Source organism: Acinonyx jubatus, chromosome C1 (genome assembly GCF_027475565.1).
Source record: "Acinonyx jubatus isolate Ajub_Pintada_27869175 chromosome C1, VMU_Ajub_asm_v1.0, whole genome shotgun sequence".
Lineage (NCBI taxonomy): Eukaryota > Metazoa > Chordata > Mammalia > Carnivora > Felidae > Acinonyx > Acinonyx jubatus.
In genome coordinates this window covers 7,159,889-7,185,299 of record NC_069381.1, presented here as the reverse complement: position 1 = coordinate 7,185,299, position 25,411 = coordinate 7,159,889, and the positions used below count along the sequence as shown (strand labels likewise).

The following is a 25,411-nucleotide window of genomic DNA, read 5'->3' as shown; positions in this document are numbered from 1 at the left end:
CTGAAGTCGGACGCTTAACCGATTGCGCCACCCAGGCGCCCCTGAACTTAGGCAAGTTTTAACAAGGCCGCTCCAGCTGCCGTTTCGAGAAAGAACAAGGGAGAAACAGGGAGAGCGGTCAGGCGGCTACTGCAATAAGGCAGCTCACTGCTGATGACTCAGGCCAGTAACACCAGTGGACCTGGGGAAAGCGGTTGGATGCTGGGTACATTTTACAGGTAGAGCTGAGAAATTTGGGGACAGACTGGCAAGCAGCCCACAAGAGAGAGGTCGAGAATGACTCCCAAGGTCTTGGCCCGAGCGACCTGGAAGGATGTCGGCGCCATTTACTGTGATGGGGAGACCAAGAGGAACGGGTTGGGGGTGAAGCGGAAACAACTTAATTTGGACACGTCAACTCTGAGGGCCTCTCAGACATCGGCGAGGATGAGTGTCTGCCGGGCAGGAGAGGGGCCCGGGCCGGAACACAAACCTGGGGCTTGACAGTGAGTGGCCAGCAAGCAAAGCCCTGAGGTTCAAGTTATTTCACCATCTCCCATGAGAGCTGGTTCTGGAGCTGACCCCGAGGCCAAAGCCCCTTCCAGAATGGTAGGCTGCCTCTCCATAGGTCTTTGGGCATTCTGGACTTGGCCCATTCTGGAATTCTGCCATACAACAGGAGTGCTGGAGGGATCAGACACTGACGCCCATATGGCTTAGCTTCGCATGCCTGTTTCACCACACGATCTCCTTCAGACAGTTGTTGAGGATTAAGCGAATTATTGCATGAAAGAGCGGCTTACACGTAGAATATGCTCGTAAAGTACAAGGTATCTTCAGGGTGGTTTCCTTCGGTGCAACACCGGGGAGGTTTCTTGCAATGAAAAACTTACCTAGTGAGGGGGACCTGCGTGGATCAGTCGGTTAAGCGTCGGACTCTTGATTTCGGCTCAGGTCATGATCTCACGGTTCGTGGGTTTGAGCCCCACATCCGGCTCTGTGCCAACAGTGTGGAGCCTGCTTGGGATTCTCTCTCTCATTCTCTCTCTCAAAGTAAATAAACTTAAAAAAAAAAAAAAACTTACCTAGTCAGAGCGGGTCTATTTCCGTCTTCTTCCCACTCCAACCCAAACACCATAGAATCCACTATTTTTTTGTATCAAATCCAAAGGTTGCAAAATGTGCACAAAATAATGTGCTCAAGCTCTCTTTTCGAAAGATATTTTATCAACTCCTTTAAAAAACCCACACAATAGTGAGTCACAAAACGAGCACAAAGTTATTTTCATCATCTCTCTGTCAAGGATTATTTCTCTTCTGTTCATCAGATACTCCGATCCTTCTTTTTATTTGACCAGCTTTCTTGTGGCCAAGACCCACATTAAAAACGTTTTGGAATTTATCTCAACATCCATAATTAACAGACTGAAGGCAAACACAAGTTTCTATAAAACAGTAACCCTGAAAACATGAACAGAAACACCAACTATCTTGCTCCTAGAGACAGTACAGATAGAAGACGTGTCCTACCAAACAGAAGATCCTTGAAACCTCTGAATTCTGAATATTCAAAATGCTGAGAGCATACAGAGGGATAAGGCAGCATCCTACTACATTCGTGGGGTCAGACAGACAATGACAGAATCTGCGGCTGCGAAGAATTTATAATCTGTTGGAGAGGAGATAATAATACATATTCATGAGCTGGATGAACAATTAGGCATAGAAGCCCCAAAACATAATTTTATGGGCATATACATGTATAAGCTTAGTAAAAAGTGAACTACATTAACAGAATTATCTGCATTGTGGGATTATGGGTGATTTTTTCTTTAAAAATCTGTCTACATTGTGTGAAATCAAAGAAAAAAATTTCTTGACATTTATTCATTTTTTGAGAGACAGAGAGAGACAGAGCATCAGCAAGGCAGGGGCCGAGAGGGAGACACGGAGTCTGAAGCAGGTGCCGGGCTCTGAGCCGTCAGCACAGAGCCCGATGCGGGGCTCGAACTCATGAACTGCAAGATCACGACCTGAGCCGAAGTTGGACGCTTAACCGACTGAGTCACCCAAGCGCCCCATGACATTTTTATTACAATGAATGCATTCTACTTTGGGGGAGGGAAGTGATTCAGTCCAGATTTGCTCAGGAGAAGCAGTAGGCATGGTGGTAGGGGCATGGGCTTGGGAGACCTTGGGAGACAAGGTGACCTTGGGCGAGTTTCCTAGCCTCTCCTCACCCCACCCCCTGACCTGTTTAAAAATGCCGAAGCCGTAGATATGAAAGTGCTGGCACGGCGCCGGGCACACAGCAAGTACCATGTTAAGTGCTCGCTTTGATCATTACACGCGCTGGCCGACGGGGTTGTGTGAAACCGTGGCACCAGAGAACAGCTCGGTGAAACGGGTTGGCCTTGAGTAAGGACCGTGAGAGTCCAGGGAAAGGCACTCGAGATGGGGAAAAACTTGAGGCTGGATGGCGGAGACTGAACATGACAAGTCTCAACCCCCACGCACACCTGCACAGTGAACCGAGCGAGGACCGGACGGAGCCTCGGGACGGACGCAGAACGCGCAAGGTTTTGTTTTCAAAGTAGCAACTCCGAACGGGTGGCAGACGAGAGACTTCGCCACATGCAGACTCATTTGGCTCTCGTTCCTCACCCACCCCTTTGCTTTCCACAAAAAGAAGAGACTCCAAGAAGGTTCCTTCTGAATGTGTATCACCATTTATTGTAGTTTGCGTTAGGAATTGAACAAAGGACATGGTCTGTGGGGGGGGGGGGGAGGGAGGGGGGGAAAAAGGAAAAGAAAAAGAAAGTATGTTTCGGTAGCTTAATTTCTTCAAAACACTTTATGGTTTCAGATCCTTTTTTTTACCCCAAAGGAAATTCAAGAATTCAAGTATGTTAAGTCGGGAGCAGTCATACAAAAAGTCTCGTGTTTCTGTGCGCGTGTAGGTGTGTTTGTCTGTGTGTGTTTTTACAAGCAGACACATCCACGTTTCCTGCACCCCCTTTTTGCTTTGGTAAGGCCAAACCCCAAAGGACACGTCATACAAACGACCCCTGCCTCGAACTCGCAGACTCCAGGGTTGAGGAGTTGATTTTCCCCCTAGGATACCTGTAATGGTTTTGAATCGTCCCCCACCCTCCTTACCTCCCCCCGCCCAGAAAAAATCCATAAGTCATGTAAATCCTGATATACTTGAACACTTCCTCGGCTGTACTGTTCCTCAGATCCCTAATAGAGGCCTTACTACAAGGACCAGAGTGACAGATTCTCATTTTGTTCAGAAAAAAAAAAAAAAAGACAAAAAAAAAAAAACCACAAAAAAACTTTAAAGGGACATTTCAAAAGGAAAAAATAAAAATAAAAACTGAAATTCAAATTCTGAAAATAGCTTGCCTTTTTTATTAATCATGTCATCTAACACCAATTAAAAAAACAAATATGTGAATATGATATAAAAATACGATCCCAGGATGAACACTTTGTTGCAGGCACAATTCTCTCACAGAGTATATGTTTGGAGGGCCAGTGGGGGAAGGAGTTTATTTTTGTTTTTGCTTCTCTTAAAAAAATCCACAGCAGTGCAAGTAGGGTCAGGAGGGGAGCAGGGCAAGGATTCTTTAGCAGCAAAATGTCCAAGGTTCTCTAATCACAATCAAATCAACGGATATCGGGTTTAGGGGGGAAATAAGGACGAAGGGGATGCTGTCCAGACCCATCTGTCATCAATCACTCAGAGACTTCCGTCGCAAAAGCCCCAAATGGTGACGTAAGAAGGACGAGTTTTATTACACAAGCAATCGTAAAGTGTGTCCCTCAAGCTTTTGACCATGTGTGTCACTTAAATATATGTACAGGACTCGGGCTCCTCTCCTCCTCCGTGACCTTGCAGCTCTCCACCGTCTGGTCGCTCTGGGTGGGCTCTCGGGGTCTCCCGCCGCGCTGGGCCTCCAACATCTGAACAGCATGTCCGCCACCGACGCTGCTTCTGCTTGCCTGGCTGGCCTTGGCCTCGAGCAGAGGGTGGGCACGGGGGGCGGTTTAATGATCGCTGTTCTGTTTCTCTCTCATCCAGGCGTGAATCTGTTCTTTCAGTTCTGGCACTGGGAAAAGAAAAGGAGAGGATTAATGCCCCAGGCGGGAGGGCTCCTCCCGGGAGCCGCTGCGTGCAGGTCTGTGTACGCGGAAAGACAAGGCCCTTCACTCCCTCACTGACATGAAGCCTGGGGAAGGCCCAGGCTCCGGCGGCGGAAAAAAGGGCAAAGGATGTCTCGTGTCTTTTCCATCGAGCGTCAGACGCCGTGTGGCTTCTGGATTCGATAGATCTCCCCTACTGATTAATCTCGGACACACGACTCGGGCGCCACAGCTGGGCCCGGCGGCCTTGGGCACCGTGACTCTCGCCGCGCCCTCCTCTACCTGGTTCCAGCATGCTCTCTGTCAGCATCTGGCGGTTGAAGGGGTCCGTAGGGGAGTTGAGCAGGTGCCGCAGGATGATGGAGCGGTCCATGATGGTGCCGGAGGGCAGCCGCACCGGGTCGGTCATCAGGGTGTCCATCAGAGGGTCTACGGAGACAAAGCCAAGAGCAAACTCTACTCACAGAGCGGAAAACTGAAAATGAGAGCGAAACAAAGCCTGTCCTGCTTCGCATGGTCCTTCTAGGCCCCCAAGTTTAGCTGGAAGTCAGCATAAGACAGAGGCACACCTGGCGCCCCTGGTGGAGGGGAGAGCACTCTCGTCAGCTACAGCTGGGGGGCAAGAACAGGGGAGAAGGACCAGGGCCATGCAGGAAGCTCCTGCATCTGGGGACTTGCAGGAAATCCCCTCCTGCCAAGGCAAGGCTGATCCTGGAATCTTCCCGGCGGTTTCCTAGTTTGAAATCAAGACAAGGACTTTCTTTTCGCTTCTAATTGATAACAGAAACTAAAAGTAGGCAAATGTAATTTCAGAGAGCGTGCCTCAAGGAGCAACTCTAGTGCACCATGAAAAAAGGAAAAGCACAGAATGCGGTCTTTTTGTGTTACGTGTTTCGAGGTAACTCCAATCAAAGAATTCGGCAGGGAAAGAGCGGTCCGCTTGCCTCTGAACTCGTCTGGGGCGTCGCTGTAGTCGATTTCTGCGCGTGCGTTCTTGGCGACTATCTCCTCCACCTTCTCAGCTAGGAGTTTAAACTTCTCGATCGCTATTGTGGATTTGATCCCTGCCTTCCGCATCTTCGAGATCACTTCCTCAAACAGCTCTTTGCTGTAGGATCTCTGCAAGTGAGGAAAGACGACGGGAGACAAATACATTTTAAGCGGAAAAACACAAGCTGCAGAAATCGCCTAAAGTACGACCCATGTAGGAGCTTCTGGGGGGCTCAGTCGATGAAGCATCCGACTTCAGCTCGGGCCACAATCTCACAGCTCACGGGTTCGAGCCCCGTGTCAGGCTCTGGGCTGTCAGCTCAGAGCCTGCTTCGGATCCTCTGTCCCCCTCCCCTCTGGGCCCCTCCCCGCCTCTCAAAACTAAACGTGAAAAAATAAAACAGCCCTGAAATGATAACACATATATAAATACTCTCACATGGCTATGAACGCAGGAAGACTGGAACATACGTATCAAACTGTACAAGGTCATTACCTCGAGGAGGGCTTCAGGAGTGAGGCAAATGAGGGGGATTTTTAAATAGTGGAATTATCTTACAGTAAACATTCATTTCTTTTAAAATGTAAATGTTAAAAAGAAATTGAAAATCAAGTCTGTCTGAGGCCTCGAAAGGCACTGGGCCCTGGCAGCAAACGGCGGCTCTTTCCGCTAAAGGCAGACATGGTGAGAACAGCCCGGCCCGGTTCCCAGTCGACAGGAGCTTTCTCCCGTTCGAGGTCAATCTCTCAGCTCAACGCTGAAGTGTCGGGTGCTCTGCTGACAGGAGCACGGGGGACGGTCTAGAGGACAAGTGCCCACCACAGCTGCAGTGGGACTCGAATTCTGGCTCCACCGTCTCCTCGTGCGCTGGGTGGTCTTAGGCACACCCCTCTGAGCCCCAGTTTCCTTGGGTGTAAAATGGGGGTGGTGACACCCACCTCACAGGTACCTAATTCATAAAAATCATTGCCATTTCAAAATATCACAGTATATCCTAATTCGCATTTCTGGCAAAAACACTGGCCACTTGTCAGTTCAGGGACAGTGATCCAGACGGAGGAGGGGACCGATCAAGACTCCAAGGACGGCATCGTAACCCGCTGAGCGGTCCTTCCCATCCAAGGACTCAGACGAATGTCTGCAGGATGAATTCGTCTCAGGGTCTGTATTCTCTTAGAGTGTGGAACTGATATTCCTCCATCTTTCTTCTTTCCTTTGTAAACCTCAGTCTCTAAGAAAGTGCACGTGTTCACTTCCCGTCTTCACAGGCACCCATGCCCCCTGTTACTTTCATGCACCTGAGGGGGAGACAGAGGGAAGGGCGAACGCTGGCCTCGACCTAGCGGAAATCCTGAAAGCCATCTTGCACAGTCCTGAAAAGTTCGGACAGCCTCCAGTATAGTTTTCTGAAACTAAATTACTGTACTGACCCAGCAGTTACCTTATCTGACATCTACTTATCATGAACCGGAAGCCAGTCTCCGCCTCTTTGGGAAGGGGCGCAGAGGAGAAGTGGCCAAAAGGTCATAGAATAAGAGGTTGGAAGGGCAAAATGAAGATATTTTGCACAGGGGCTTGTTGCTGGTTGGGCACTGCTGCATCAGAGGCGGTTTCACCTTGAACTTCTCTTTGTAACAAGGAGCCACCTGGCCACCCTCGTGAAGCATCACCCGTTCTGTTTCTTAAAAGATGAAGACTTTTTAACAACTTATGCTTGCTTATAAGTCAACTTCTAAGAGCAGCGTGGTGAGCATTGTTAGAAATCAAAGGGAGCCCGCACCGAGGGGAGGGGACGTGGCATTCAGCCTCTAGGAGCAACGGTGTCAGTGCCTGGAGCAAATGCACGTTACTAAGCTGTCGCTTCGAGTCTGATGTGGGTTGGGTGAGAGATGCAGTAAAGACGCTGCTCTTGACCTCAAAGATGTTCCAGAGTCATTCTAAAATCAGATGTGATGACCTCAAGGATGTTCCAGAGTCATTCTAAACTCAGATGTGAAAATATTTACAAATCGTGTATCTGATAAAGGTCTTGTATCGAGAATATATAAAAAAACTCTTACTATTCAACAACAGAAACATAATCCATTTAAAAAAAATGGAGAAGGACTTGGACAGACATTTCTCCAAAGAAGGTATACAAATGGCCAAGAAGCACATGGAAAGATGTTCAACACTATTCGTCATTATGAAAATGTAAACCAGAACCACAGCGAAGTACCATTTCACTCCCACTAGAGTATTTAAAAAAAAAAAAAAAAAACCACGAAAAAATAACAAGCGTTGGTGAGAATGAAGAAATCGAAATTAGAAGTTGTACATGATCCGTTCGTACACCGTAGAACACAATGCGGCATTTCCTCAAGAAGTTAAATGTAGTATCACCATATGACTCAGCAATTCTGCTGCTAAGTATATATGCAAAAGAATTACAGACAGGTATTCTAGTGTTTCATCACAAACACTCTGAGCAGCCACATTTATAATAGCCAAAAGTTGGAAACAACTCAAATGTCCACCAATGGATGAATGGAGAAACAAATCGTGGAGTATTCACATAATGAGATCTTACTGGGCCACAAAAAGGAATGAGCCAGTAGGCCACGTACATGAATGAACCTCAAAAACATTATGCTAAATGAAAGAGGCCAGACACAAAAGGTAGTGTATTATCTTATTCCATTTACGTGAAATATCCAGAGTAGGCAAACAGGTAAATCCAAAATTATGTCAAATGAAGCCAGAAAGCAGATTAATGGTTGCCGAGGGCTGGGGCAAAGGGGCAGGGATGGACAGTGACCACATAATGAATATGGCATTTCTTTTTGAGGGTATGTCTGGATAAAATGTCGAAACTAGAAAGAGGTGATGGCTTCATAACACTGTGAATGTACTACGTTAAAATGGTTAATCTTGGGGCACCGGGCGGCTCAGCTGGTTGAGGGTCTGACTCTTGATTTCGGCTCTGGTCACGATCTCATGGTTCATAGAGATCAGGCCGCACGTCGGGCTCTGTGCTGACGGCGCAGAGCCTTCTTGGGATTCTCCCTCTCCTCTCTTTGCCTCTCCCCTGCTTGAGCTCTCTCTCTCAAAATAAATACATAAACATTAAAAAAGAATAAAATGGCTAGCCTTATGTTATGTGAATTTCACCTCAATTAAAAAAAAAAGGAAAGACTGGATGGGAGAAGTGTGACTTCAGATGGGCTCTTTATCTTTTTTTTTTTTTTAGTGGTTATTTAGTTTTAGAGAGAAAAAGAGAAAGAAAGAGAGAGAGAGAAAGCGGGGGAGAGGCAGAAAGAGCAGGAGAGAGAGAATCCCAAGCAGGCTCTGCGCTGACAGGGACCAATCTCACAAACCCTAAAATCATGACCTGAGTTGAAATCAAGAGTCCGACGCTTAACTGACTGAACCACCCAGGCGCCCTGGACACGCGTGCTTGGCCCATCCTTGGCTGGCGGCGACAGAAGCTCTTCCTTCCTCGCATGGTTGCCCTTTTCTTCATCCTTTGTCTTCCCGCACACACCAGACCAAACCAAGCCTGCTGCTCCCGAAGGAGAAAATTGTAATTCTTGCTCCTCTGGAGCTTTGTAGACTTCCACCCTTTCTTCCCCAGTCCTCAAACTCTCTTCCAAATGATCCTCAGGACTCTAATCAGCTTACAACCAATGTCAGTGGAAAATACCCAACAATCAGAACAAATACCACACCGTAAAAGGAAGCCAAGAAATCCACTTAAAACACTATTCTCTACATTGGGACACTGGCACTCATGTGCGTTTGCTTCCTGAGTCTGGAAGAACAGGGCTGTTTACACACTCAAGAGAACCCAGGCACCACTGGGCAGAAACTGCCATTTGTGACGCAAGCCAGGTGCCACCGCAGGCCACCACGACAATCCACAGGCCTTACCGGGTATTGTCCCCCACTTGGATTTCACTGTCTCGCCGTGTTTATTCACGCTGCAAAGTTTGTGATGTTAACCGCTTGTGATGTGGCAGCCACAGCGAGACCACACTTAATGACTCTCCCGAGTCACTTACAGTAAAAGCGCGAGAGTCTCTGGGGACTTTTCGCACCCTGACCTCTGGCGAGGCTAGAGAAGCCCAGCCGCAGCCGGCCTGCTCCCCAAGCAGACACCCCACTCTGGACGGGGGTACTTCCCCATTTCCCCTCTCTCCCTCCAGACTACCACTTCCCTTCCATAGTTCTAGAAATGTGCGGTATCACAGGCCGTAGGCTAGAAACGCATCTTAGCCCCCCCCACCCCCACGATAACGGCAAACTCTTAAGCCCCTCTGATACACTACTTTCTATGGAAAAACTGTTTCATACGTGTTTTTTTTCCTTTGCAGGCACTTTGTCAAGACCACCTCTCTTGCTTACGTCCCAAAGTACCCACATGCGTGAATTATATCTCAACAGAGCTGTTATTAAACAAACAAACAAACAAACAAACAATCAGTACCTAGGGGTGCCTGGGTGGCTCGGCTGGTTAAGCGTACGACTCGATTTCAGCTCAGGTTGTGGGATCAGGCCCTGTGCTGGGCTCTGCACTGACAGTGTGGGGCCTGCTTGGGATTCTCTCTCTCCCTCTCCCCTGAACATGGGCACACATGCTCTCTCTCAAAATAAACATTAAAAAAAATAATACCCGCTATTTCCTTATTTTTCTATGATTCCTTTGGATGAGATATGGGTAAAGAACCTTCTAGAATCTCTACTGCTGGTTAACCTGAAACGTGAATAATATTTGGAGACAGAGTGTGAACGAAGATGGAGACACAGGTGAGTGTGGAATTTTGGGGCATTTTAAGCAGAAAGCAGAGGGGCTGGGAATATAGGCTCAGGGCCAGACTGACTGGGTCCGAATCCTGCCTCTATCCCACGGCACGGGCGCCACCGGGAGCAAGCCACTTCAACTCTCTGTGCCTCGGTTTCCTCATGTAAAAATAGGGAATCTAATAGAACCTACACCACAGGATTTTGTGAGGACCACATCAACAAAAATACGCCAAGTGGTTAAAACTTGGTATTCGGTTGATAAACAATCAGCTCTTATGACGCTGGTAAGACGTGGGCCAGAAGAACATGGAGGGAGAGAAGTCAGAAGGGGGTGGGGCTGGACTACATCGGCAGCTGCGGAAATGCCAAGCGCCAAACTGCGTCCTCACAGGGGACACGAGGAATAAAGGAGAGAGAAGACTATGAAGATCACCCCACGAGGTCTGGAACCTGGAATCACAGCGGCGGCAGCACTAAAGCGAAGGCCTGGGAAGCAGGCTTGGAGCCCTGGGAAAGCCGGGCCTCTGTGGGAAGGTAATGGGCCTGCTGCTCGTAGCAGGACGGGCTAAGAACTCCACTGGAGACGTATCTGGGAGCCAAGTCAGCTCTTTTACACCCAATGAAAAAGAGCTGATCCATCTTCGTTTACGTCAGACAAGCTCCCCTGGCCGCGGTGGTGATTATTTCCATTTGCCGACTAAAAACTTCCCAAACCACAATTTAAAAAGTATCGCCTTTCTGATTTCAAGTGGGGAAAATCCAGGGACAGGTGGGTACATCACTGCACAGGGTCTGCCCGGAAGTCCACAGAGACTCCACCTCTGGTCGCCCAGCTCAGCAGCCTGAACCCCCGCCTCCCCCCGAAATGGCCTGCCCCCCCCCGCCGGGCACCGACCTGGTCGTCAGCAATGGCTTTGGCGAACCGAGCACAGTCCAGCTGCAGGTAAATATCTGTCAGTTGGTCCAACAGCTTCTTTGGTTCAAAGCCGTATTTCTCAGGGTTTTCTACTTTCAGGTCCCGGCACTTGGGGCCACAGAGTTGCTGAAGATTAAAGTTGAGCATTGCAGCCAGTCGGGGTCCCAGCTCCTAGGAAATCACAGGGTAATAGGACAATTCAAGCTGTTGAGACAAGCGAGAAGGACCAAAACTCCCATCTCAGCGAAGGAACAGGAATGGGCCAGATTAATCTGCAGAGAATCCCTTATATGTGCCGTGGATCGTAAGCTGAAGAAGAACGTTCCGCTCAAAATTTTCTTTACTCTCCATCTCTAACCTGATAATTCTAACACTTAATAACGTTGCAGGTTGATGGAATACCTACAAATATCAACGGAAGGGCGACCTTTGCTTTAAATTCATGCTTTCGGTGACAAAAAACAAGGATTACTCCAAATTCATTGAGAAGTAGGTAAGAGGGAAAATCACTCAGAATCCCATCATCATAACGTAAGTCAAAGAAATTTTTGGTATGTTCATTTAGCCGCCATTGTATGTGCATTCGTTTTCTTTCCTTTTAAGATTTTACTTTTAAGTAACCTCTACACTCAACATGGGGCTCGAACTCATGACCCCAAGGTCAAGAGTCGCATGCTCCACTGAACTGAGCCAGCCAGGCACCCTGATGCATTATTTTTCTAAATTTCAAAAGCGTCTGACAGTTCTGACAGGGTGCACCGTTCTTATTATCGGAGGCCAAGAGAGGAGAAATGCAGAAGAAGCAGAAGATAAAGTTTATGTCTTAAATCATCTTAAATGTGGCAGGTGAGAGACAAAGCACACTTAAATGAAACCAGTAGCCAATATAAACGATATGCAAGAACCCACCCGATGTCCCAGTACTTAGTACAGTAGGGCACGTGTGCTTCAAGCAAACCTGCAGGAGGAATCCTGCCTCAGGTTAGAAAGTATCAGGCCATAAAAAAAAAAAAAAAAAAAAAAGTCACAGAACAAGGTTTTCATTACATTTAATGATTGCATTTATACACATCCAACTGAAATTTGGCTTTTCGAGAACCTGCTTTGCACAAAGTAAAGCGCTCCTGTATTTGACTGTTAGGAAACTGTGGAATACAGGAGTGATAAGGACAGGATATCGTTGGCAGGGTTTTATTTTTCCCCAAGTGGGAGAGGTTTGAGCTAGCCAGTGAAGAAGGCGAAACTGTGTGGCAAAGGAAAAGGATGCATCGAAGCAGGCACAGGCAAAGAGTGTGTGTGGAAGGCTACGGCCAAGGCACGCGGATAGCTCAGGTCAAGGAACGGCCTTGAGGGGCGCCTGGGTGGCTCAGTCGGTTGAGCGTCCGGCTCTTGATTTCGGCTCAGGTCATGATTTCGCAGTTTGTGAGTTCGAGCCCCGTGCTGGGCTCTGTGCTGACACTGTGGACCCTGTTTGGGATTCTTTCTCTCTCCCTCTCTCTCTGCTCCTCCTCCACTTGAGCTCTCGCTCACGCTCTCTCTCTCTCAAAATAAATGAACAAAATTTTTTTAAAAAGTAGGCCTTGAAAAAAATTAATTTTAGTTGATACGAAAACATTAGACTTTGCTTTCAATAAATTCCTTTAAAAATGAAGAACTCAGAACCAAAAATAGGCCCTATGACAATTTAGTCTCAAATAATTTATTACACTTCCCTAACAATCAAAGACTTGCTGATTTGGGGTCACTGAACGTAAAATAAAACGTGGTTTGGTGCTGGGATTGGCAAACTGCTACCTGCGGGCCAAATCTGACCTGATGCTTGTTTTCATAAAGTTTTACCGAAACACAGCCACGCTTACTGGTTTCTATATTGTCTGTGGCCGCTTACGTGCTGCAACAGCACAGCTGAGTAGCTGGGACAGGCTGTACGGCCCACGATGCCTAATAATTTACTCTCTGGCCTCCGTAGAAAAAGTTGAAAGGATTTCCATTTGCCAACCCCAGGGAAGCAAGGGTCTGAACTATCTTGTTTAAATTAGTCGTGGTGTCCGTGTGCTTTCAATAGTGAGCTCAGTTTTGTTTCACCTTCCACGGCTCTTCTATAAATAGATGTGAAATGGAAAATGGGGGGGGGGGGGGGGACTCCTTGCTGAGATGCACACAGGCCAGGGTGTGGTGATACTGTTGAACGAAGCGGTGAACGTGGAAATTGGAGGAAATGAGTAACCAAGTTACATTCCATTGTCAGCCTGTCCATATTGCCAGGTAATTAACCACCGGCTCCCGGCCCCTTCTTGGCCTTCCTCACGACCCTTATCCTGGCCACACCATAAAGCTTCTGTGCCGTGCGGCAGCTCCAACACCAAGCAGCGATCTCCGGTCATGTGGCTCAGTTTCCATTTCAAAAACAGGACTCCGATCTTATTAATAATATCAAGGCCAAATGTTTTGACTACCTTTGATCTGTCATAAACCATAATCATGGCTCTCGTTACCCTTTGGCTTCTTGAGTATAGCAAAGCTACAGCTAGGAGAACCAAAGATCTTACCCAGCATCAGTGATTTCTACTTGACAGACTCTAATTTCCAACTGACGTTACTTTCTATGTCTCCTATAGATACAATACAGGAATCGATAATGACAAAAATATGTCACAGCCTCAACATTAGTGATCCCGTGTGCTCTGTAAGCAGAAAGCGAATTGAGTTATCTTGGAAAAGACTGTTTGTAGACTTCTGTCTATCCTCAGAGTGCTTTATCACCTCGCATAACTGCGAACAAAACCAGTATCAAAATTTCACTTAGTGGCTGTGAGCTGCAACGTCCAGGATCTCCACAACCACCTTTAGTTACAGGTGCCGGAGCCTGACTGTGGAATCCGACATGCAAAACAAACACCCCGAAGCTTCCACTCACCGGTCTGAGGAATGGCTTCTGGACCTGCTTGGTGAGGATATGGAACATGTCCACGGTTTCTGTTGCCAGGGCGAGATAGGAGCGTGAAACACGTTCGTCCTGAGCAAGCTGGGACTGACGGGCTTGCTGCTGATCCTATAGGAAACACGGAGCAGACACCAAGCCAAGGTCAGTATTGGCCGTGAGCTCACTGGCACGCCGAGCGTGATGGAAAATACAGTCCGCTCCTAATGGGACAAGGGCGCAGCAAAGCCAACATGCCGAGGGAATGGGAACAACCCAAAGCAGAGAATTTTCCAGATAAGGTACAGTTCATTCCTTTCAGCATCAGAACTCTCTAGGCCTCTGAGTACGGTGACCGTGGCCCATTATTTCACTTCCACGCGACTGGGTTTCCTCAATGATAAAAGAAGTCACGTTCATGTTCTGTGCGGGATGAAATAACTGATTCTTTCATCACACCCGATACACGTGGTTGCTAACGAAGGAGAGCTCGTTCCCCTTAATAACAACTGGCAGCCATCATTACTGTGAGAACATGGACGTGTTCTGCTCCGACACCGCGGCCAATAGGTTTTGCCCCTACATGGAGCGCCTACAGATCGCTAAAAGGTTCTGAGTTTCGTCAGGCTGTCAGCCCCGACAACGGTCAGCATTCTTGCCTCCGGCACCGTCCTTGTCCTTCAACTCTGCCATGGGCTGGGAACCAAGATGAGAAGGTCTCTGAGTCATGGGGAAAGCAAGTGGGGCCCTGAAGGCTCTGGGATGGAGAAAAGCCACAGAAACATCAGGGAAGACTGAAATCCTTACATCACGGCTCAGAGGCTCGTTTACTTTACGTAGAGGGGGAGGGGCAAGAGCCAGGACAGCTGAAGTCCCCCAACGAGTGCCCCTAGGGTAAGTGCCCTGAGTGGGTGCCTGGGGGAGGTTCTGCAACGATGCTGGGTGGCCTGCCCACTGCCCCTCGGTCAAGACTGCGCCTACGCAACATGCTGGAGCAGGAAGACACGAGAACAATGAAGTGAGAACGAGTGCAATGCGCATCTGCGTGTCACATGCACTCGTCTAGACCTGGTGTCCGGGCCCTCCTCCAGGCCAGGCCCACCTTTCGGCTCTGGTGATAAGAGTATAGAACGAGACCAAGAGGCCCGCAAGCCTCACGGAGCCCAGACTGCAGGGCAGGGAAGAGATAAGCAGTATGCAAACATGCTTCCAGATACACGGTAAGTCTGAGAGTGATGGAGACAAATAGAGCAGAATGAGAAGATGAGAAGGAAAGCGGTCAGGGATGGCCTCTGAGAAGGTGACATTTAAGTGGGTATCTGAAGGAAGCGAGCCAGCAGAAATCTGGGGCAAGAAGGCCCCTGTGGTTGGGGGAGGGGGAGGGAAGAGGAAAAGGGTGGGGCCAGGGGCCCACTCTAATTCGGGTCTGGACTCTGAGTGAGAAGGGAAACCTGGAAGAGTTCTGAGTCAAGCGGCGATAACGAGCAAACAGGTTTAACAGCATCCCTCTGGTATGGACACGACAAAGGTGGCGAGAGACCGGTGAGAGGGGCGACAGCAAGCCAGGCGAGAGACGGTCTAGAGGTAGGGGAAAGAGAGGAGGTCAGACATGGGTATAGCTCAAGATAGAGCCTGGGGCTCCTGGGTGGCTCAGTCGGTTGAGCGTCTAACTCTTGATTTCAACTCAGGTCATGATCCCAGGGTCATGGGATCAAACCCCATGTTGGGCACTGCACTGAGCAGTGGCGCCTGCTTAAGAGTCTCTCTCTCTTTCTCTACCTCTGACCCACCCCCCTGCTTGTGCGCCCTCTCTCTCTCTCAAATTAAAAAAAAAAAAAAAAAGATACAGCCTTGGGGCACTTGCTGAGAGAGAAGAATCAAGGAGGACTCCAAAGTGTTGGGTCAGAGCAATCAACAGAATGTAGTTGTCCCTTGCGCCTGGGTGGCTCAGTTGGTTAAGCATCCAACTTTGGCTCAGGTCATGATCTTGCAGTTTGTGAGTTCGAGCCCCGCGTCGGGCTCTGTGCTGACAGCTCAGAGCCTGGAGCCTGCTCCAGATTCTGTGTGTGTCTCTCTCTCTGCCTGGGCCCCCCCCCCCCCCCCCCCCACTCACACTCTGTATCTCTCTCTCTCAAAAATAAAGATTATAAAAAAGTTAAAAAAAGAAAAAAAGAATGTAGCTGTCCCTCAATGAGGTTGGGCAGACCTGGAGAGGAGAAGTGGCCCCCCCCTTGTCAAGGGATACTATGAGACCACCGGGCAGAGGAGCAAGTCAACAGCTAGTGAAGCAGGTCTGGCGTCAGGAGAGATAGGAACTGAGGAGACATGTTCCAGAATCTTTAGAATAACGACCATCAAAGCCGCTGGGAATAGATGATATCACCTAGCAGTGATTTCCAACTGGGGGATCAGGCCACGTGCAGGAGTGTTTCTGGCTGCCTGATAACTCGGGGCAGGAGGGTAATTCACTGGCATTAAATGGGAGCGAGCCAGAGATGCCAAATGTCCCGCGATGTATGGTGCGGTCTTCCATTCCAATAATTCCATAATAAAGAATTATTACCACACCGAAATTCCACCGAGCACCTGAGAAACACCAGCCTTGGCAGCGAGAGCGGAGAGAGGAGGGGAGGAGCCTGAGGGCGGAGCAGCGGAGTCCCCCAGCATTCGGAGGATGGCGAGATGGGAGCAGCAGGCAGGGAGGTGGGTGGCAGGAAGGGACTTCAAAATCAAACAGACGTATTTCTGAAATAGCACTTGATTAGAACTATTTATGCTGCTTTCTCATCCACGGACACGGCAAAATCAATAGGAACTGTTGAGTTATCTCCTAAGCAAACGCTACTGAGCACCGACCGTGAATGAGACCATGTGCCACAGACCCGTATCCCAACATCTACGACAGAAGCTGGTCTAAGACAAGCATCACAAGCGACACGGAGTGGGTGCTACAGAAGTATAGCGCAAGGGGAGGGTTTGGGGCGGCTCTGGCTGGGGTAGTCCAACCATGAGGGAATACCTGCACAAGGCCTTGTGTAAAGAATGGGTAGGATTTTCATACATAAGAATGGCAAGCAGAGAATTCGGGACAGAAAGAATGACTTGAGGCAAATGAAACAAGGAGAGCTACACATCCTGAGCGCCAGTGCTGAGCTGGGTTCGCGACATCCACCATCCCTCCTCCTAGTTTTTCCGCAAAGCAGGGATCATCTCTGCTTCAGGGACAAGGAAACAGATTCAGGAACTCTGAATGCGTGGTGGCATCAGTCCTCAAACCTAGGTGCCCTCGGCTCCAAAGTTGCACCTCTTTTGGCTAGGCCTCATCTGTTTGCCCAGCATGTTCTGCAAGGGCCCGGGGACCAGTCCAGATTGGAGCCAACAGACTGGAATGGGAGAAAAGCTTGGAAGGACTCCCGAGAGCTACTGTGGGGAGGCGTGAAACATCAGGTCTGGGCCGACTCTTGCCCGGGGGAGATGGGAAGGTGCAGGAGGGAAGCTTTGGAGGCACCACAGGAAAAAGAGTTTAAAGAGTGTTTAGAAACGAATACGAGGGTAGACGGTAGGTGAGACTCCAGCGGATGCCAGGGCAGTGCCGAGGAAAAAGAAGACAACCACCACGTTATCTCAAGAATACAAAGAGAGGGGGTCCAGCAGTGTGGCGGCCTGGACTCGGGCATCCAGCATTCACGGGCCCTGCAAAGCCCCCGGAAGGCTTCAGTCTGTAGTGTAAGCACGCTGGCTAAGCTACAGCAAGTCGTAAAATTCTCACCACAGCTGCAGGAACACTTGGAATAAAAACATCTCCTAAGTGTGCTTTCATACGTGCTTATGTATCTTAAGATACTTTTTGACTGTGCGGCATTAAGCTCAACAGTATTTTCGCACTGAGAATGCTACTGCAAGTAAAGAAACAACAGTGCTCCCTCCTCTCCCAGGAGAACTCCTTTGGGGAAGCAGTTCTGATTCTGAGCCCGGGAACAGAAGGAACCAAGATACCAAGTCCCCAGTAGTTGTCAAGAGCGAAGTAACTGATCGGGGAACCGTCTAAATGGCTGCAGTGTCAGAAAAGCGTGCCAGTGTGCTGTCACGTCACCATGTCACCATGTCATGGAACCTGGCAAAACGACACTCTCTTCCACTAATAACCAAATATAAAACCAAGATCAACCAGAAGGAAAAAAAACCCCACCAGAATCCTGCGTGATTCACATAGCTGTCTAAAGGAGATGCTGTGAGCAAATCAAATGCTTGTCTGGCACAGAATTCTAGAGATTTATTTCCTACTTTCATAAACTGACATCAACAACACAGTCAGACAATAAAAGCTCTTCTCCAAAAAAGCCCTTTAAAACTAAGAAGGCAGGAGAGCGCATGTTGAAAGACTTCTCGACTCGCTTCTTAGCTTTAGATGGAGTGTTTAAGCTCACTCCTCCCCTGAACCCGGATCAACTTCACAGAAGCCCGCAGGTGGGAGGTGACAAGCAATGACAAGCACGTCACATCTAAGTCAGCAGGGCCCACAAACGCGGCCCCGGGCAGAGCCCTGCCCAGGGGCCGAGGCGGTTTTCCGGCTCCGCCGTCCGAGCGCCTGCGCCGTGTCCTCACCCGGGGCAGCTGGTCCCACTGGTCTTTGTTCTTCATCTCTTCTTGCACTTCATGGATCCGCTTCAGAGACTCCAGACTTTCGTCGAGCAAAAACGTCGTGTCATTTATCAGCATGTTTATGTAGCGCACAAACTGCTTCCCCGAACTGGAAAGGCAATGACATTGCACACGGTCAGACCTCTTGCCGAAGCAAAGTGCCTCTGCCCTAAATGCCAATCATCTGGCCCTGTAAGACTGCCTCCCGGGCCAGCACTCAAGCACTGTGGAGGTCAAGGACTACGGAGTCTCTCCCTGGATCTTGCTATTCCTTTTAATTAACTGTGATGAGCTCATTTCAGTGGTGCGCCGGAGGCACCTTGCACGGTTGATGAGAGCCAATTACTAGTATTTCAGAATTTTGTGAGCAGACTCCCTTGGCAGCTTAAATTTAGCCACGGTGGAAGTATTTACACCCGAGAAAACCAGCAAAGGCTGAATTTTCTCCACCTCTTCAGAGAGCAGGTTTACTAACACATCCCTGGCTCATTCTCTCAATGATCTGAAGTCGAGAAGACACTCTTCCAGACTAGAAAATATGCTTAAACTCACCAAGATACAAAGAAAGTATAAATAATTACCCACATATAAGGGACAAGAGAATTACTCATACAGTTATTCTTCATTATAAAGAAAGACACGTTGAAGAAAAGTCGGCAGCTGTAACATTGATAAAGGAGGCTATTAATTCACTTTCTAGACCTTGAAGCTTCCAATCTGTAAAACTGTCCTGCATATCCCGTTATAACGGAGGGCTCGCTCGTGCGTGGAGATTTGAGTGCACCGTTAGGCTTCGTAACTGCAAGATTAGTAGAGAAAAAGAGTAGCCACACACCCTTCGGGATCTATCGCTGCGTAATCAGGAGGCAGGAAGCCTGGATTTCAGGAACAAGGCAAGTTCAGGAAGACCACTCCCAACTCAGCACCACGCAAATCAAGCCGTGGGCCTGTCTGGTCTAAACTTGTGCCGGGGTTTGCTGGAACACAATTCTGACCAGAAGAGCAGCTCACGAAAAGAATTGGCTTAAAGAGTTCACTCTGCAGAAAGTTACCTAGCAAACGGCTAACAAATATTGTCGACTAGTGACTTAGTTAACAAGCGACAACTGGATTTAATCAAAGCTCTAATACGGTTTGCAAAAGATCCAAGTAGATGGGATAAAATTTCTTAAGAATAATTTGAAAGTTCAACATTTTCATCCATTTTCTTTCTCAAGCACCTTTCTGCTTAAAGTAATTTAGACGAGGGGCGCCTGGGTGGCTCAGTCAGTTGAGTGTCTGACTTTGGCTCAGGTCACAACCTCACAGTTTGTGAGTTTGAACTCTGTGCTGACAGCTCAGAGCCTGGAGCCTGCTTCAGATTCTGTGTCTCCCTCTCTCTCTCTCTGCCCTTCCCCTGCTCACACTCTGTCTCTCCCTCTAAAAAATAAACATTAAGAAAAAAATTTTTTCTGTAATTTAAACAAAATTACTAAAGTCCGGGTTAAAGTAGTCACTAAAATTCCAGGTAGGTAATGAAAGGTCCTTAGTCAAGGTTTAGGGCCTTGTTACAAAGAATGACGTTGGAAATAATAACCCCAACCTGACCGCTTCCAAATCTAAAGTCTTCCTAACATTTCTCATCTAAAGCGTGACATCAGATTCCAGAACATTCGAAGATCTGGTTCCAGTCATTCTGACAACTTCGCTTCACACCGTAATCACAGAAACAGCAAAAGACACTTAACACATCATCTCCGAATATTTATAAATTCTTTCTTTAATGTATACATACCATCCCCGAAGTATGTCAACAAATCTAAAGTTCAGCAAAGTCTGGCCAGCACAGACATTTCAATAACCCTGCTCTCATGTACCAGAACCACCTAGAAAACTTAAAGGAGGCTGAGATCAAACAAACAGTCAATAAGAACCAGCTATGAAAGCTCTTAAGCAGCCACCCTACCTGTGGTTTGCAAGAGAGCAAGCTGTGACTTGCTCCGTGAGTATCAGGGGCCAGATACTCACTTGAATTCCTCCATGAAGGTGCCATGGTGAGCTATGTTTTGCCAAAGGCTCTTGAAAATGGTGCTAATGTGATAGCGAATGGTAAACTTGTCGTAGAACTCGCTGGTGGCTCCGGTATGCTCCACATCTAAAGAAGAAAGACAAAGGCATTGAAGGACGGATACAGTCTTACCTTTCAGAAAGCAGTTACTGTGGCCACGATGTGAATACGAATCTGTATGCGCAGCTGTATCTCGTACGTAAGGGCAAGACAGAGCTTGTATGAGGTGGTTCTAAAGACACAAGCTTCGCAGAGAAGCTCTGGCAGTGGCACGATACCAAAACGAATCGAGCTCAAAAATGCCACCAGCATAGCATCAACTCGCCAAGGACGAGAAAAGAAATGGGTTAAGTCTTCTTAGGGGCCACATACCTATTAAATCTGACTACAGGCCTACCTCATTTTATCGTGCCTTTTTTTTTTTTTTTTTTTTTTACAAATTGAAGGTTTGTAGCAACCCTGTGTCATGCCAAGTCTATCGGCACCATTTTTCCGACAGCATTTGGTCACTTCCTGTCTCACGTTTGGTAATTCCTTCAATATCTCAAACTTTTTCATTATTATTATATTGGTTACGGTGACCTGTGATAGGTATGACGACTCACTGAAAGCTCAGATGATACCATTGTTAGCAATAAAATAGTTTTATTTTTTAAAATAAGATTTTTATTTTTTTTTAACATTTTTTTAAATTACTTTTGAGAGACAGAGAGCGTGAGCAGGGGAGGGGCAGAGAGAGAGGGAGAGACAGAATCAGAAGCAGGCTCCAGGCCCCGAGCTGTCAGCACAGAGCCCGATGTGGGGCCTGAACCCACAAACCGTGAGATCATGACTTGAGCTGAAGTCCAGATGCTTAACCGACCGAGCCACCCAGGCGTCCCATCAATAAAATATTTTTAAATTAAGATATATACATTGGCTTTTTAGACACAGTGAAAATGTACACTTAACAGACTATAGTATAAATAACTTTCACATGCACTGGGAAACCAAAAAATTAATCTGCCTCTCTTTATTCTGAGATTTGCTTTATTGCAGTGGCCTGGATCCAAACCTGCAATATGTTTGTAATATGTTTGTATTATTTTAAATACTTTTGATAATTAACATTTTCAAACACATTACCAAAGTAGAGAAAAGCATAGTAAAACCCTATGTATTCACTGCTCATTTACCAACATCCATATATTGTTAAAATGGAACAAAGATCAAGCTTAGTTTTCCAAAGACAAATAGCTTAAAGCATGAGAAGTTCCGGAATTTATGACAAGTTTTAAAAAAAGGGAAAGCTGTCAGGTAAACACAATAAGGCTCACGAAAAAGTTAAAAACGGGAATTAAAATAAGATGCCATTTTTCTTAACCTATCAACTTGGCAGATATTATAAAAAAGACCCTGTGAGCATGTAGGAGAAAGTTACCCTCTGACTGCTGGTGGGAATGAACAGCAATATGATCCCTTGAAGGCAATGTGACAACATTGTATCACAAGCTTGTGACAACAATGTATCACAAGCTATGGATAAGCCCATCTCTCTGACCCACCAACTCTATTCCAGAAAACATACGCTGGCATGTTCAAACATCTCCCAGGATACTCTTTACTATTTGTATTAGGGAAAAGATATAAATGCAAATGCCCAACAGAGAACACGAAAAAGTATTTGTGATACTATAGGCGAAAACCACAGGCTACCGGGGCACCTGGGTGGCTCAGCTGGTTGAGCGTCCAACTTCAGCTCAGGTCATGATCTCACAGTCTGTGGGTTCGAGCCTCAAGTCAGGCTCTGTGCTGATAGCTCAGAGTCTGGAGGCTGCTTCCGATTCTGAATCTCCCTCTCTCTCTCTCTGCCCCTCCCCCGCTCATGCTCTATCTCTGTCTCTCAAAAATGAATAAACATTAAAAAAAATACAAAAAAAAGAAAGAAAGAAAGAAAACCACAGGCTACCAAATGGGGCCAGTCATATTTAAAGCCTGTGCCGTGTGCACACACACACAGGCATGCACGCACGCACACAATTTACATATATGTAAGTTGGCTGAAAAAATATAGAGCAAAATGTTAACGGAGATTCTGAATACAGAGATTATCAATAACTTTTATCTTCTTTTTGGCATTTTCTATATTTTGCAAAGAACATATTTTTGTGACAAGAATTTAAAAATGAAAGGCAAAAGGTAACACCTACCATACAAAGACCTAAAAGCACTTACACATCTTCATGAGGTCAAACTTTCTTTACAATGAACTAAGTGTCATTTTATTCACTGTATGAAAGTGTGAAATAAAGTGTGGAGAGCTGATTTAAACAGCGTCTATTTGGGAAAGACACTGGGGGCTGATACAGAGCGTCTCGTATCCTTGAAGTCACCCGTCATACCCGCACCACATCCTGAGCGCTGCAGAAGCCCGGTAATGACTGTTAACTTATGATCAATATACACCTCTCCCAACATTTTATAAATTTCACTCCTAATGCTCCCGCAAAACTGCAGCAGCCCAAGTTCTACTTCCCAAGTCCAAGTTCTAAGAGGTCTGTAATGAACCAGACACTGGCTGGCCTCACTCCCCCACTACTCACCATGCTCCCCCCTGCAGGTCTTCTTGTTCAGTTCATTAAACTGCCCAGGCCTCAGGGCCTTTACACGTGCTGGCTTGGTTGTCTGCCACACTGTGGCTGAGACCTTCGTGTGATTCACTCTTTTGTCTCATTAGACCTTCCCTGACTACGCTTCTTAAAGTAGCATCATGCCCTCCTCCCACAGCCACTGTCTGAAAGGATCTTATTTATTGGTTCAACGTCCGTCTCCCAACTAGAACGCCTGACTCACAAAAGCGGCGATTGTGTGACATCTTCACCACTAGGCCTTACCATCAAAACCAGGGCTGACACACTATAGGAGCTTCATAAACATTTGTAGAATTAGTGAGTGAATCTACTAGGGCTAATGCTGGCTTTGCCGATGCAGCTCGGCCTGGGGAAGAGGACAGTCTTGAAATACGTCTTAGTTATCAGTGTTCTTCCAGGTTCTGAGTAGCCAGGTGGGGAACGCTGCTCCTTAAGGAACTGACTGCCGATACAAAGAAAATACTCTGATTTTGAAGCTTAATTTTCTTTTTGAAATAAAAACTTGATCTTCAGCATCTCCTAAGCCAGGATAGTCTCTTGGGGCAGAAAAGAGGAGCTCGTTCCATACAGCGATCTCTAATTCACGCCTAAGAGTCAGGACCCAAGTCAGCAGGTCTTATTATGGGCTTCAGACACGAGTGGAGGGCTGCCTCGGATGCCCCACCGCAGGGTTCTCTCGGCACCGGTCCCACGTGACCACAGCAGTCACGGCACAGCAGTCAGGAGCACCTGTGCCAAGGTCCCAACTGCAGAGGTTACTGCCACTCACTAGCTGCTGACCTTCAGCAAGCTGCTTGACCTTTCTAAGCTTCAGGTTCCTCATTTGTAACATGGAGATATTTATAGGACCCATCTTGAGGACGGCTGTGCAGATTAAGTGAAAGGATTAGAAAGTATTCAATAAACGGCGGCTATTATTAGTGCGGGTATCATCTATCTAGGACTGCAGGTGTGGTCCAGGGCCAGACGGTACACTGCCTGGTGGCAAAGGGAACGGGAGAACACCACTCATCCAGCCGTCCCTGCGATCCTACCAGTGGGGCTCCACCAGGACCAGCACTGGTCTCCCAGGAAGAAGCCCGGCCCTTGGCACAAGCTTATAGTCCGCCCCCATGCTTTATGCCAAAGCCCCAGTGACAGGCTCAGGGCACTGAGTATAAAACACATTTCACTAGGGGCGCCTGGATGGCTCAGTCAGTTAAGCGTCTGGCGTCGGCTCAGGTCATGATCTTGCAGTTCATGAGTTTGAGGCCCGCATCAGGCTCTGCGCTGACAGCTTAGAGCCTGGAGCCTGCTTCGGATTCTGTGTCTCCCTCTCTTTCTTCCCCTCCCCGACTCCTCTCTCTCTCTCTCTCTCTCTCTCTCTCTCTCTCAAAAATAAACATTAAAAAAAATTTTTTTAAATACACTTAACTAAACAACTTTTGTTTTTAATACTAACAATACATGTTTACTGCAGAATAATTAAGTTCAGATTTTTTTTTTAAGTTTATTTATTTTGAAAGAAAGAGAGTCAGTGAGCAGGGGAGGGGCAGAGAGAGAGAATCCCAAACAGGCTCCACACTGCTAGCGTGGAGCCCGATGTGGGGCTCGAACCCACAAACCAGGAGATCATGACCTGAGCCAAAGTCAGATGCTCAACAAACTGAGGCACCCAGGCGCCCCAAGTTCAGACAATTTTTAAAAAAGAAAAAGAAAGAAAACCATTCACAGGTCTATCACTCAAAAGTAACTGACTCCCTGTTAATATTTTGGTATCTGTTCTTCCACACTGTTTTCCATCACATACACGGGCACCAACACACGGTCATTGTGTACCTACTGTTTCATTACTAGACCCTGTCTTTAATCGCTTCACCATTTACTGTAAATAACACATCATCTTTCCTAGCTCAGAGAGACCCACTATCGGATACCTAATTTACTTTATCCACAGCTGGCAGACATTTAGGCAGTTTTACGAATTTTCACTATACTGCACCGTAAACGACGCTGCAGTAATGATCACTATAAACACATATGTACATTTACAATTCTCCCCGTAGAACAGATGACTAGAAATTAAGTTCACATTCAAAAGGATGAGCTGTTTACGTAGCTGCTGTCCCTCAGCCCCCAATCCACCCTTTATGGCTTTGTGATGCTGGGGCTGGGACTCTGCAGGCTTCCCCTGGCCAGCTGGCCCTCTGTTGGGTTCGCCAACAGGGGGCGCTGCAGAAGAACCGGAAACCTGAAGGAGAGAAGGGGCTTGGACCTGGGGGTAGGCTGGCTGCTCCGGTCAGCAAAGGTTCTCCTGCCCAGCAGCCGCTTCCGGTTTCCAGCTCTGTTCAGGGCTCGCGGCACTAGCCAGCCTGCA

General features: G+C 47.5%; 1 protein-coding gene across 5 annotated transcripts in view; it reads right to left on the bottom strand.

The window, feature by feature from the left end:
- Window positions 1-3,882: 3,882 nt before the first annotated feature.
- The window catches only part of UBE4B (ubiquitination factor E4B), a 121,057-nt gene continuing 99,528 nt past the window's right edge, over window positions 3,883-25,411 (bottom strand). For all 5 annotated transcript variants that reach the window (XM_053206877.1, XM_027060475.2, XM_027060476.2 and 2 more), the window contains 7 exons: window positions 20,386-20,512; window positions 18,343-18,487; window positions 13,735-13,869; window positions 10,797-10,988; window positions 5,073-5,247; window positions 4,411-4,557; window positions 3,883-4,094 (listed from right to left, as the gene is read on the bottom strand). In XM_053206877.1, coding sequence (XP_053062852.1) covers window positions 4,033-4,094; window positions 4,411-4,557; window positions 5,073-5,247; window positions 10,797-10,988; window positions 13,735-13,869; window positions 18,343-18,487; window positions 20,386-20,512 — 983 coding nt within the window. In that variant the 3' untranslated portion in view covers window positions 3,883-4,032. The remainder of the gene's footprint in view (window positions 4,095-4,410; window positions 4,558-5,072; window positions 5,248-10,796; window positions 10,989-13,734; window positions 13,870-18,342; window positions 18,488-20,385; window positions 20,513-25,411) is intronic.